Genomic DNA, 13873 nt, shown 5'->3' with positions numbered 1-13873 from the left:
TCACATTATCGGTCTTTTTCCACCTTTCTAAGATTCTCTCCTTCACCGTTGAACCCGAAGGATCAATCCTGGATGATAACTCTAAAGGGTGTTCGGATCAAAAAGTGGTCAACTTAAATTCGCCGTATTTTTTCTAATCATTCATATAAAAAAACCTGATCACCCCTCATTTTGTAGGTGTGTGTGTGTGTGTGTGTGTGTGTGTGTAGAATGATGCCTCTACTTGGATTTTGACATTAGATCTTTAGTTATCAAAATGGCGTCAAAGCGAGAGGAGCGACGAATCAAAATGTTGTACATGCGTCGTGAAAATCCAAACTACACGCACGCAGAAATAGCAAAATCGTTGAGTGTGGCCAAATCAACCGTCACCAAAGTAAAAGAAGTGTTCGGGGAGCGTTTGTCGACAACTGAAAGCCTGGATCTAGGGGAAATCGACAGCCGGGAGCCGCAGTGACGAACTGAAGAGTGGCTAGCGCTTTCAAGCGCAACCCCAACCTCTCCGTTCGAGATGTCGCAAATAAGTTGGGAATATCGTCTACAAACGTGCATGAAGCTAAAAAACGATCCGGACTATCGACTTATAAAAAGGTAGTGACTCCAAATCGCAACGATAAGCAAAACCTTACGGAAAAAGCAAGATCTTGGAAGCTGTATACGACATTGTTGACAAAGTTTGATTGCGTGGTAATGGACGACGAAACCTACGTCAAGGCAGACTTCAGACAGCTTCCTGGACAAGAGTATTATAAGGCAACCGGAAGGGGAAAGGTGGCAGACGTTTTCAAGCATATTAAACTATCAAAGTTTGCCAAGAAATATCTCGTTTGGCAAGCTAACGGGTGTTAAATAAAAATGAGAATTTTTATCAAATTTAAAAAAAAAATTTTTTTTCATCGATTTCAGTATTTTTTATTAATAACATAATGTATTTTTTTCAAAAAAATGTCAGTGAATGTTCGAGTAAGGGCCGTGGTCTGCTGTTCGACGCACCTTTGTCGCGATGCTCTCACAAGAACGTCGTACGGCACTTACGTCCATTTTCCGGATACAATTCCGGATTCTTGTAGTCAGTTGCTTCGTGTCCTTGGCCCTCCAATTGTTTTTATACACTAGGGCACTGAGTGAGCCTCAAGATACGCCAGCGTCTTCTTGGCGTAATGGGAAGACGCCTTGTCCGGCCAGAAGACGTACTTCCCATCCGCGTGATGCTCGTTCAGGAACGGCAGCAGGATTTTATCGAGGCACTCTTCTCGATAGATTTATTGGTTGATTGCCAGACCGCGCGGCTTAAACCAAGGCTTTGAAATGCCCCGGTCGGAAATGGCGTTGTACAACATACCCTTTTTTTCAAACTTGTGCTTGAACTTGTATTTCACTTCAGGCGGTGTGGATGACTTGTCGCTGGAGTAGTAATTATCATTTCCTTGAATATGCGTTTTGGACAGCGGAAAATAGCTTTCGTCGTCCAGAACGAAAGACGTCCCGCGGTATTTTTTGGTCATCCACCGACACTGTGATTTAACCGTCTCAATCTGCTCCTCCGTGTACTCCGGCGACCTCGTCTTCTTCCTGCAGACGATTCCTTCCATCTTAAGGGTCCGATGGATCAATACGTGAGAGCAGTCATATTTCCGACCGGCGTCACGCAGGCTGGTTGCGTCCTTGTTGTCAAACAGCTTTTTTAACGATATCTTCCTCTGCTTCGTCATTATCGTCACCGGACGACCACTTCCAACCTTCCGCTCTACGTTCAGGGAACCCAGGATACGATATGCCGTACTGACAGGTACATTTTCTTCCTTAAAATGTGCCACCGTGAACTTTCTTCCTTGCTGGAAATGCGTTTCGTAGAACCGTACAATGCGTTCGCGGAGCACGTGCTGTTTCGACGCCATCTTTGCTTTGACTAAATTCAAACTAGCAAAACCAAACACGCATACTGTTTCTAGGGAGCCCAAAGAGCAATTTTCTTGGAGAAAGAAAATTTTACGCTCTTTATTTGAGTTACTGAAAGGTATTGAAAAAATTCTCATTTTTTATTTAACACCCGTTATCTGTATTTGTGGCTCGAAAAGCGACATTTTCGTTGCAACCGGGACCGTCAACCAGAAAATTTACGTGGAAGAGTGTCTTCAAAAGCGTTTGCTGCCTATCCTGAAGAAACTTTTCTTGTCTGTGCTGTTTTTGCCGGATTTGGCATCCTGCCATTATGGAAAAAAGGCCATGGACTGGTATGCCGCTAACAAGAGGCAGGTTGTGCCCAAGGATAAGAACCCTCCCAACACACCAGAACTTCGCCCAATCGAAAAATATTGGGCGATAGTCAAGCAGCAGGTTCTGCAGAACCTTAAGAAGACCCAAAAAACTGTTAGCAGCGAGAAGCAGTTCGAAGCAAACTGGCGTTCTGCGGCGAAGAAAGTGGGTCACCTTATCCACTGTACAAAATCTGATGGCAGGCGTCAAACGAAAGGCTCGCCAATTTGGACTAGGTCGACCGGAATCTTAACTGAGTATTTTTTCCGTCTTTTATACATATTGAACTTCAAAAAGAAAGATACATTGATTTTTTTAATTAACACGCAATTTAGTTTGATCACTTTTTGATCCGAACACCCTTTATTTAACCAAATTTCTACTCACTTCGTGGAAAATTTGAGGTGGCTTGAATTTTCTAGTTTAATTACATCTCCAAACTGGAACAATGAAGAACATCTTCTGAACGCAAACGAACTAGCTTTTCTAATGCCGAGTAGTGAAAAACTAACAAATCTCGTTACCAAGGATACACCAAAACCATGGACATGACAAATTCTGGTTTGGCATCGCCTACTCGCTCGCGAGGGTTCGGAACGTTGGTTCACTAACGCCGCGACGAGGGGTAACACGGGGTGATAATTTCACTTTCCCTATTTCGAATGTTTTGCCCATTTAATGTTCGAAGAGAGGCTGATCGAACGGAATACAGAATGGGATTTCATCAAGTCGATCGAAATGTAGAATCGGGGTGTTTACATTCTATTCCGATAACGAGATCAAAACGCAAACCTCCCTTTTCCCAATAAACAAGAAGTGGAAAATGATTCTTCTACTACTTGCTTCTAATCTCCACAGACTCTTCTGTTAATGGCTCATCACTGTGCAATCTTGTTTTTTTTGCTCTCATCGCTAGCGTAAGCCAGCTCTGTGGCCATTGAAACATGTGAGCCGAGGGCACGCGAAGCCAGCATCAACAGCAGCAGCAGCAGCAGCAGCAGCAATTAGCGCAATTGTTCCCCCCCCCCCCCTTCGTACCGCGTGCGTCCGCATATCGTGTAGGCTACTTTTAAAACGCTTTTCTCATTATCATCTTCATGTGTACTTTAATCGAGAAGTTAATTTCCGTTTTCGCTCCGGTTTACTCCGGTCAGCGATGATGAATGATTTTAGCGGGACGTAAAAAGTACTTACCCAGGTATTCTTGCTTATGGCAAGATGAGAAGTAGATTCTACGCGAATCCGCGTTCTACTGGCTGCTGACTGAACGCAAATGCTGAATCGGTTTCGTAAGGATCCGATGTCAATGTAAATGCAGAAAAACATTCCATTGACCAATGAGAACCTCTTCATCAAACGGGGCCGAAACAGGTGTATATCGACAAGGGGTTGAAGGTTGCAATGAAACGAAGGGTATGTTTATCTGTATGAATGGAAGAATATAAACTTTAAGTAATGCAGATTTTTGAATTTTTTTAGTTTATATGATTAATTCTGATTGATTGATTACGCTTCAAGTTTCTTACCGAATCGACCTTATATGCAAATGTTTTTGTGTGTAGATCGACGTAAGCTCATAACAGTTGAAGGTTGGAAGATGATTGATCTGCGTCTTCATTGCGAAGAAAAAAGTAAAACAGAATTTCTTGTTGACTCATTCTGTTGGAACACGAAGATAAGATCTTCATGTTCAACATTATTTATTCTTCTGTTTGGGCATACTTTTGACGTAGGACTACGTCTAACCGGAAGATTAGGGGGTGAAATGAAAATCTAGGCACTGAACAAGTAGGAAAAAATGCAAGATTTGGAACGCTTATAACTCGAGCATTTCTCAATAGATCGCAAAGGTTTTTGCATCAATTGATAGGAAATATATCTACGCATCTATCATAACGAATAACATTTCATTTTTCTTGAGATAAATAATTGAATAATTGTGAAATATCAAGCATTGTCAAAATGCACTATGTGCCCATTTTTGATTGGTTCATTTTGTGCTCCTCAAATCGTACCGACCAAAACGGGCAACCAGAGCAGCAGCGAAATAGAATGAAGCACGATTGGAAAGGAAAAAGAACAAAAATGAACGAAACATTGGTCGCAGTCTCACACATGCGTAATTCTCGAGCCAGCCAGTCAGCTTAAAAATCCCCGCTCCGCTGCCGTAACGATCATTCTTTGTGTGGACACCGACTGGACAACATCGTTGCTGGACGAGCTGGACGGCGAGGGATCGAGTGCCTTTCCTCAAGGCAAGAGGGCGGAGGTGGTAGCGCTGGAGTAGAGTAATAGAGTAGAGTAGAGTTTTCAAAGGGCCTTTCTCAAGGCTAGAGACGAATGAATTGCAAAAGTTTAAAGTCTCTATAATACAATACCTTCCTTCCTTCCGTAACGATCATTCTCATTCAAACCGTACACCACATCGGTTCGCATCACAACACATCAACAAACCAACACAAGCAACCATGGTTGGATATGGCAAAGGAGGAAAAGTGAAGCATTCAGCATTCAGAACAGAACACATTCAGTTCGGTGTACATCAAGCCAACAACAGGCAGTTGCAGCGAGTGACGAGTAGCAAACGCAATCGCAATCGCAAAACGGCAGCTGGTAGCAGAAGAAAAAAGTTTGTTCTTTATACAAACTGCTTTGGTGGCAAATCCAGAACAAGGCGGCAACGAGGGAGTTCGAAAAGTTTTTTTTTTCAAAACCACGAGTACTAAGTTTTCTAAATTGGAACCATTCCATAAAACATGGCGCTAATCAGGGCCATTAAACCTTTCAAAAAAGAGTTTACGAAATACAGTTCAATGCATTCTAAAATAATATCCAAAATAATAATAAAACACAAATTGATTTTTTCATAATTTGTTTGCCAGGATCTGATGAGTATGTGAATTTGGCAGTTGTTCTGAGCTTATTGATGGTTGGGGACTTTCCCGATTATTCAATTTTCACCAATTCTTAAATTGCTTCTAGTGTGAAAGTACAGTAATTTACATTTAGCTCGATATTTAGCTAATTGGACGGACCAGTAATGCGACATATTTAGTTGGACATTTTCGTAAACATAGAGTTCGGGGTCTAAATTATGAACCCACATTGAAAGTCGACACTGAGTGGTGGTAATGCGACGTGCCATTAAATGTAATTTACTGTACAACATGTCACAAGCTGGATGGGAAGAAATTTTCCAACTGTGAAAGCTGTGGCGAGTGGCAAATGCAATCGCTAAACAGAAAGGTTTAGCCGAACAAGATGGGGATATCGTTTGATAACAAAACAATAAACTCTTTAGATTGAAGATAATTTTGTGATCCTGAAAAGGACCCTTTTCAGCCTGCATGTGAATCCAACGAGCGAACAAATCGCAATGAATGTATTTTTTTGCCATCGCTGCCTTTAAACGCTCATTCGTTCGTCTCGTTGGACTCGCTGAGTCTGCCGATTTGTCTCTATCCTGTGAGTGTGTACCGCTAGAGTATAAAACACGCGGACCCCAAAAAAATATCTTATTTTCTTTCAAACCGTAAACCAGTGTGGTTGTACGGCATCGTTTAACATCGCATCGCATCACATCATAAAAAGAAAACAAGCAGCAACGTGGACGTGTGGACGTAACAAAGGAGGACAAGTTAAGGGAAAGGCAAAGTCTCACTCGAACCGTGCAGGTCTCCAGTTCCATGTTGGTCGCATTCACTGATTGCTCCGCAAGGGTAACTAGACCGAACGGATTGGTGCCGGAGCACCAGTATACCTAACAGCGATTATAGGGTTTCGGCCGTCGGAGTGCTCGAGTTGGCTTGCAAAGCTGCTCACGGCAATCAGAAAACCCGCATCAAGAACAAAGCAGCTTCGGTTCGGCGCTCATCAAGGCAACAACTAGTTTCAGCGAGTGGCAAACGCAATCGCAAAACGGCAGCAGGTAGAAGAAGGAAAAAGTTTGTTTATACAGGCTTTGGTGGCAAAAGCAGCCACCATAAACCACGGCGCTTTTCAGGGCCATTAAACCTTTCAAAAAAGAGTTTATGAAATACAGTTCAATGCTTTCTAAAACTATATTCAAAATAATAATAAATCACAAATTGATTTGTTTGCCAGAATATGATGAGTATGAGAATTTGGCAGTTGTGCTGAGTTTATTGATGGTTGCGGACTTTCCAACCATTTTTCACCAATTCTTAAATTGCTTCTAGATTGAAAGTACAGTCGACATTTAGCTAATTGGACGGACCTGTAATGCGACGTATTTAGTTGGACATTTTTGAAAACATAGGGTTCGGGGTCCAAATTATGACCCCACAAGTCGACACTGTACCACTGTCATCGGAAATGTTCAATTACAGGTTAAAATCGCCTCCAATGCGACACTGAGTGGTTCTCCGGCACGTCGCATTAAATGTAATTTACTGAACAACATGTCACAAGCTGGATGGGAAGAAATTTTCCAACTGTGAAAGCTGTGGCGAGTGGCAAACGCAATAGCTAAACAGGAAGGTTTGACCGAACAAGATGGGGATATCGAGTGATAACAAAAACACAACACCAAAAGTTCTTTTCAGAACCACCAACTTGTTCATAAAGAGTAAACAGTAAACTAATCCATTTTTCAGGTAGATAGGTAGGTATTCACGTAGGAGAAGAAAATAAAACAATATATTTAAAATATATATTTAAAAAAAGCTGTCCCCTTTGTATAGTCCTACGTCACTCCGGTTATGTCCCCGACATTACCCACCCGTCTTTTTATTGCCTATTTTCAATCTTTTGAAAAATGTAATACACTCATTATTGTTACTGTTACTGATAATTATATATCCGCAGATCCACAGAGCGACCTAAACCACATTTTTTGAATTTGAATTCTCGCCGTATAATAGAAATAAAAGTAACAACCTAAGCCTGATAGAAAAAAGCGATATGTCACAAGTAAATTGGAAATATTTTCACGCGTTTTCTGCCACACAAAAAAAAGCGTTACTTTTGTTATAAATTAATTTTTTTCGTTTTCGTTCGTCGAGATTTATTTTGAGTCAATGTAATGGGGGCGAGGTCCCCATTTCAACGATTATAAGCAATCGAGGCGGTCCTGAGCCGCCGAGATGACGCAATCCGAGTCGGCCGCCGGCCCTTCGTCAGGAGTGGCGATCTTTCGCAAATAAACCTGTGTTCCACCGATTGCCCGGTTAGTTTGCAACAAAGGAAACGATCCTTTAGTAAGGTCTGGCCGAGCTTTAGCGAGCGTCGGACGGCATACGTTTGCCTGGTTAATTTTGTTTTGAAATATATCATTCATTGCATTCCAAAACTCAGCCATTTCATGTCAAACCAATGTAGTGATTCCCAGATTTTCGTGAGAAGTGGTAGATTTGTTCTTTATAGCAAAAATTCTACACTTTTTTTTTCTTGTTTTCTTAGGGTGCCCATTTTCATTTTAGGGTGGTCCAAAAAATCAAATTTTTCCACTTTTTCTCAAAAATGACTTTTTTTTTTAAATCATAACTTTTGAACTACTGAACCGATTTAGAGTGTGACATTTTTTCAAAGAAGATTAGCGTATTGGCTTCAATTTAATGTATCGATCATCTAATTCGGTTCAGTGGTTCAAAAGTCATGAATTAAAAAAAAAGTTATAGGAGGTTGTGTCCAAGATACGACCGCATTGTTGACGTAGAACTACGCTGTTATATTATATAAGTCGCTTGTTTATACATTCGGATATTATTCTATAATGCTGTGAAATTTTCGAAACAACTGCTTAGTAGAATAATCTTTGAAATGGTTTTTCATTGTAGAATCAGTTAACGATGTTGACGAAAAAAGTTGCATTACTTTCTCATGCTCGAGAGAAGCGCAGCTGTCACCCTTAGTGGAGGAATTTTTGCTACTGGTAAGCGAAACCTTATCACATACAAAATTCCAGAACAACATTTACTTTCTTGGTGACTAAACAAGCGAAATAAGCTCTTTTTGTTAATATCAACAACCTCGAAAACAGTAGCAATGCTTCATTATGATCAATATTAGCGCAAATGCAATCCTAGTTGAAGGCAGTTTTGCGACTGGTACGCGAACCTAAATAACTTATAACATTCCAGTAAGACATTCAAGATGCTTGGTATTCCCCAAACATTTTTTTGGAGCATAACCTTAACGCCTGCTTCGCCATAACGTCAGTTTAATACATTGATGCATTCTCAAAGGCACCAAAGAAGCCGTTTACATTTTCGACCGACGCGCCGAAATCGCCTACTTCGCTGATGTTCGATGCAGTGTCACACTCGCAAAGGCTCGGTTCATTGCGAGCGCTTTTCACTGCACCAAGCGTCATCATCACACACTACGCGAAGCGTCCAATTTATGACGCGGAAAGAACAACACAACAACGAATAACGCGAAAAACGAACAGAAAAAGCAAACGAGGATATCCAAGTTGGATTACCACTGGTGGGGTCCAATCTTAGATCGAAGCGCAGCGAAAGCAAAGTGAACTGGATTGCTCAACAGTCCGATGCCGAATGAAAGTTTGCCTCAGCGAGATCCACTGTTTATACTCAAGGCAAATATTCCCCTTCATTCTTCTACTTTTCCTTTGTTCACGGCGACTTCAAATCCTATGATTTCCCCTTCGTTGGTCGTCGATAAGTTGCTCGTTATAGACAGCTCTGTTCGGGAAAGCACACAAATGGACAGAACAAATGTACGGAAAAATGGAAACGCCTAAAGTTTTCATGAATTTTAACCATTTACAAACCAGAGGATTCTAATGTATAGAATATTAAACAAATCTTAGGGAATTTCCGATTCGTTTAGTATGTAAATTGCTAAAATCCGTTCGCGGCAAAAATAGTTATTAACGTTAACTTTATTTCATAAAAACGTGACCTGTTTTCTGATTTGGCACCCTTAATGAAAGACGTAGTTCTACGTCAAAAGATTTTTGGGAAAAAGTTGCCGCGAGCAAAACTCGTATACTCGCGTACGGTATCACGTGACCGTGTACTTTTCATGCGTTATTGGTGTTTCTTTTGAGAAAAGGACATAATTGAATGAAAAAAAAAATCCAGAAAATATTTTTTCTTCAACTTCATTTAGTTTTAATGAAGGGTGTGTCACATCAAATTGCATCACGGAAAAAACGCTGTAGAAATTCGCCCAGTAGACCGATCCTTTTGAAAATTTTAGACAGTAAAATAAAAACTATTAAACAACTTTTGGCATTTTCTTTTTATTCATACTTCGAGCCCAAGCCCGTATGCTCGCACCTTCCTCTTTACCCCGTCCATAAGGTTCTGTACAACGTCAGGTTGTAGTTTTTTGACGTAGGATTACGTCTTTCGGGAACATATGGGGGTACAAATTGAAAAACGAAAATCGATCGCATCGTGAAAAATGTCCAATTTCAAACGCTTGTTGCTCAGTCATTTCTTCATGGATTTGGATTATTGCATCAAACGATTTCGGCACTCTATAACAATTTTTCACCTTGAATAAAATAATATATATCATGTAACTAACTATCGAACAATTGAAAAATCTCAACCCCTATCCTAACAGAAATACCCACTTCTGATTGGTCGAATCGACGACCCATGCGGCGGGTCCCAACCAGAGACATCAAAACCAAGCTGCCTAGGGGAAATTGGCATTGCAAATACATAAAAGTGGGGGGGAGCTTTTGCTCCCACCGAAATGTGTTCCCTAACAGTGACATCAAAACCAAGCTGCCAGGGGGAAATCGGCATTGCAAATACGTAAAAATAGGGGGAACTTTTGTTCCTACTGAAATGTGTTCCCTAACAGAGACATTAAAACCAAGTTGTTTGGAGGAAATCGACATTGTAAATACATGAAATAGGGGGATAATTAAAATTAAAATTTGGAACTTTAAAGTTGGTTGCTTCGTGAAATTTCATATCAATGACCGATCGTGTTTTGTGAAAAATTTAGCACAAGTGTAAGTGTAAAATTCTATGTGGTAGCAGTTGTGTTAAAAATGACTTGAAATATAAAATGATTTATTTCAATTTTCATAAATAAAAATCAAGGTGTGTTCCTGCTCGAGAGCGGGTCGTTTATAGGCGGAAAGGAAAGTTTATAGGCAAAAAAGTTTGGAAAAGTGAAGAAATATTAGAAAAGGTGATTTCCCATATGCTCTACATATAGTATTAGGTGTTGTTAGTACAATTAAAATTCGCATTGGGTTGAATAAACACTCAGAAAGTAAAAATTATAAAAGAAAATTACCTTCCCATTTCAAATATGTTTTCTCTTTATTAAAGTAACATGTTTTTACTGATGAGAAAAATTGATAATTGTCTTCGGTATTGGTAATTATCTGGATAACATTGGTGAGTTTTTTTTTCACTTTATTTCATCCATACATAACACAGGATGCATCTCGTTTAGGAGGGCGGTTTTCATCATATCTCGTTCCACTTCGGTATCTTTCATCTGATACGCACCATCCAACGACTGTTTACCATCCTTCTGTCATCATCATTCGGTAAACACTGGTGGAGTGAACAAACAATACCCAACAACCAAAAAAGGGCCCTTTTCAGGGCCACCGAATCATTAACAAAGAGCTTAACGATGTAATTCTTCAAACATATCCAAAATCAGCAGAGAGCCTAACGAAATCCTACGTAAACTATGCGGTCGTGTCTCGGACACAACCCTCCTGTGACTTTTTTTAAAAGAAATCCATTTTCTCTTGAAGTCCGCCTCCGATTTGACAACTTTTGGGTTCTTCCTGAGGGCCTGCTTCATAATCGCCCAATATTTCTCTATTGGGCGAAGCTCCGGCACGTTGGGCGGGTTCATTTCCTTTGGCACGAAGGTGACCCCATTGGCTTCGTACCACTCCAACACGTCCTTTGAATAGTGGCACGAAGCGAGATCCGGCCAGAAGATGGTCGGGCCCTCGTGCTGCTTCAATAGTGGTAGCAAGCGCTTCTGTAGACACTCCTTAAGGTAAACCTGCCCGTTTACCGTGCCGGTCATCCCGAAGGGGGCGCTCCGCTTTCCGCAAGAGCAGATCGCTTGCCACACCATGTACTTTTTGGCAAACTTGGATAGTTTCTGCTTGCGAATCTCCTCCGGAACGCTGAATTTGTCCTCTGCGGAGAAGAACAACAGGCCCGGCAGCTGACGAAAGTCCGCTTTGACGTAGGTTTCGTCGTCCATTACCAGGCAATGCGGCTCGCGTCTTCCCCACCATGTTTTGCCTTTCGCCGCGGTTAGGAGCCTTCTGAACCTTGTATGTACGCAGGCCCTCCCTCCGCTGGACGAATGAACTTGACAAATTCAGCTTATTGGCGACATCCCGGACCGAACTTCTCGGATCACGTCTAAACTGCTTAACTACGCGCTTGTGATCTTTTTCACTGACGGAGCATCCATTTTTGCCGTTCTTCACCTTCCGGTCGATGGTTAGGTTCTCGAAGTATCGTTTTAATACTCTGCTGACCGAGGATTAGACGATTCCCAGCATCTTACCGATGTCCCGATGTGACAACTCCGGATTCTCCGGACTCCGAAATTAGTGCGCAGCATTAATTCATTAATTTAAGAAAAATTGACAGTGAAGCATGGCCAACGTGATCTATACACTCTTATCTGATTATAAGTGAAAGCTGAAGATATAATTCCTAAAAATTAAATTTCTACAGCGTTTTTTCCGTGATGCAATTTGATGTGACACACCCTTTATGTGTTGATTATGATTTTGTGCCGGGTAAACGTAATGCACCAGGCAAACCTATACTGTCCGACGCTCGCTAAAACCCGGTCGGACCTTGCTGAAGGATTGTGTCCTATGTTTCAAACTAACCGGGTGGAACATAGGTTTACATGCGAGAAACCGCCGCTTTCGACGGCGGGACGGCGGTGGACTCGGATCGCGTCATCTTGGCGACTGGGGCCGCCTCGATTCCTTATCCTCGTTAAATGGGACTTCATCCAGTACATTGACCTCATAATAAATTTCGAAAAACGCAAACGAGAAAATAAATTTAAAACAGAAATGTGAGACATTTATACACATGATGGTTTTCCCGCGCCGCAATATTTCTAGCCTACTGCACTTTTTCTGAGCGGTCGTTCCCTGCTGCGATTTATTCCGGGAGCCAGATCCGCCTGCCATTCCACATTTGAGAATTTGGCTCGCGGTCTTCTCGAGTACAAAAATCAAAAATCTGGTTAATAAAAGCTAGAAACAACCCTGACATACATATACCATGAGTGTGGTCCTCTGGAATCTGCACAAAGTGAGTGAGTCACGAAAAACGTATTACGAATGTAGGAATGAATGACTAGCATAATGTTGTTGCTGCTGCTGCTGCTGCACAGATTGATGTCATAATTATTTTTATGAAATGAAATAAGACGACCGTGGTTTGCGATGGGAGAGCCGAGCCGCTACGTCATTAATAGCTGCTTCTGCCCATCATCTCATCGCTGGTGGAAGAGCTATGGGAAGCGCACTGAATGGTATTCTGCTGTCATCATCGTCAATTCCAAACGTTGCCGATCAAGATAACCCCGATTTAAACGCGTCACGTTTCGCGTTCTCTGGGGAGGCAGCCCCCCACGAGTTGTCGCATAACGCGCTTGATTATACGTTGATAAATCTTGCAGTTTGCCAGTGGCAATTTTGCGAAATTGGTAGCAGGATGATCGATTCATTGAAATTTTCGCCAGCAAGATCAATCAACCCAACGCACGTTGTGTAACCCTTTTATCGACCGTCTGAATAGAGTGACATTCGGGGAGGTTCGGTCAGATAATCAAATTAATCCAATTCCAAAACGAAAAGCCTGAGTTTTGCGGTTTGACGAGGGAAATTAGGCGAACTCTCACGCAATCACCACCAATAGAGCATAATCGGTTATAGAGTTGACACGGTTTTTCGATTATACTTTTTCGGGGTTTCGCGTCGCTGCTATAATATTCCACTTCTCACACCGTTTCTGTTTCTTTTTTTTTTTCAGGCTAGATTACGTGATACCGATGATCCCACTCGGCCTCAAGGAAACCAAAGAGGTCAACTTCATGGAACCTTTTTCGGATTTCATTCTGGAGCACTACAGCGAGAATTCCACCGTGTTCGAGGATGCCATCGCGGACATCACCGATACGAGACAGGTAACACACTTCACTTTACAACATTGTAAATAGTTTAAATTTCAATGTTTGCTTTGATGCGATGCATCATAGAACTGAAGATTGTACACTTTGGAGCCAAAATTTCAAAACAGAGCAAAACAATGACTTAATTATTTTTTGCTCTGTTTTGAAATGAAGCATATCTCATTAAAAACTTTTCGCATCTAAAAAAACGATGGTCAGAAGTAACCAAGTCTGAGTTGTAAGGCAAGCAAGAGCAAGACTCCTCATCTAGCTTTTTAAAATGTTCAATTTTCGGATTTATTTCATTCGAGGTTTTTGAAATTTTCGATTTTAACCAATTTGCAATTTTAAGTATTTTCAGAATAAAATTCATTTTTTTTTAAATGTCAGTTGTTTAGAACTTAGAAAGTATGGAAATTTTAATATTCGGTATTGTGGGTCTCCGGAGTTCGAAACTCATGAAAATTGAAATTCTCAATTT

General features: G+C 41.2%; 1 protein-coding gene across 9 annotated transcripts in view; it reads left to right on the top strand.

The window, feature by feature from the left end:
• Positions 1-13873, top strand: part of LOC129763342 (rhophilin-2) — a 263041-nt gene that overhangs the window by 225816 nt on the left and 23352 nt on the right. For all 9 annotated transcript variants that reach the window (XM_055762306.1, XM_055762313.1, XM_055762314.1 and 6 more), the window contains one exon: positions 13254-13407. In XM_055762306.1, the coding sequence (XP_055618281.1) occupies positions 13254-13407 (154 nt within the window). The remainder of the gene's footprint in view (positions 1-13253; positions 13408-13873) is intronic.

The sequence above is a fragment of the Toxorhynchites rutilus genome, chromosome 1 (genome assembly GCF_029784135.1).
Source record: "Toxorhynchites rutilus septentrionalis strain SRP chromosome 1, ASM2978413v1, whole genome shotgun sequence".
Taxonomy (NCBI): Eukaryota; Metazoa; Arthropoda; class Insecta; order Diptera; family Culicidae; genus Toxorhynchites; species Toxorhynchites rutilus.
This window is presented reverse-complemented; position numbering and strand designations above follow the sequence as displayed.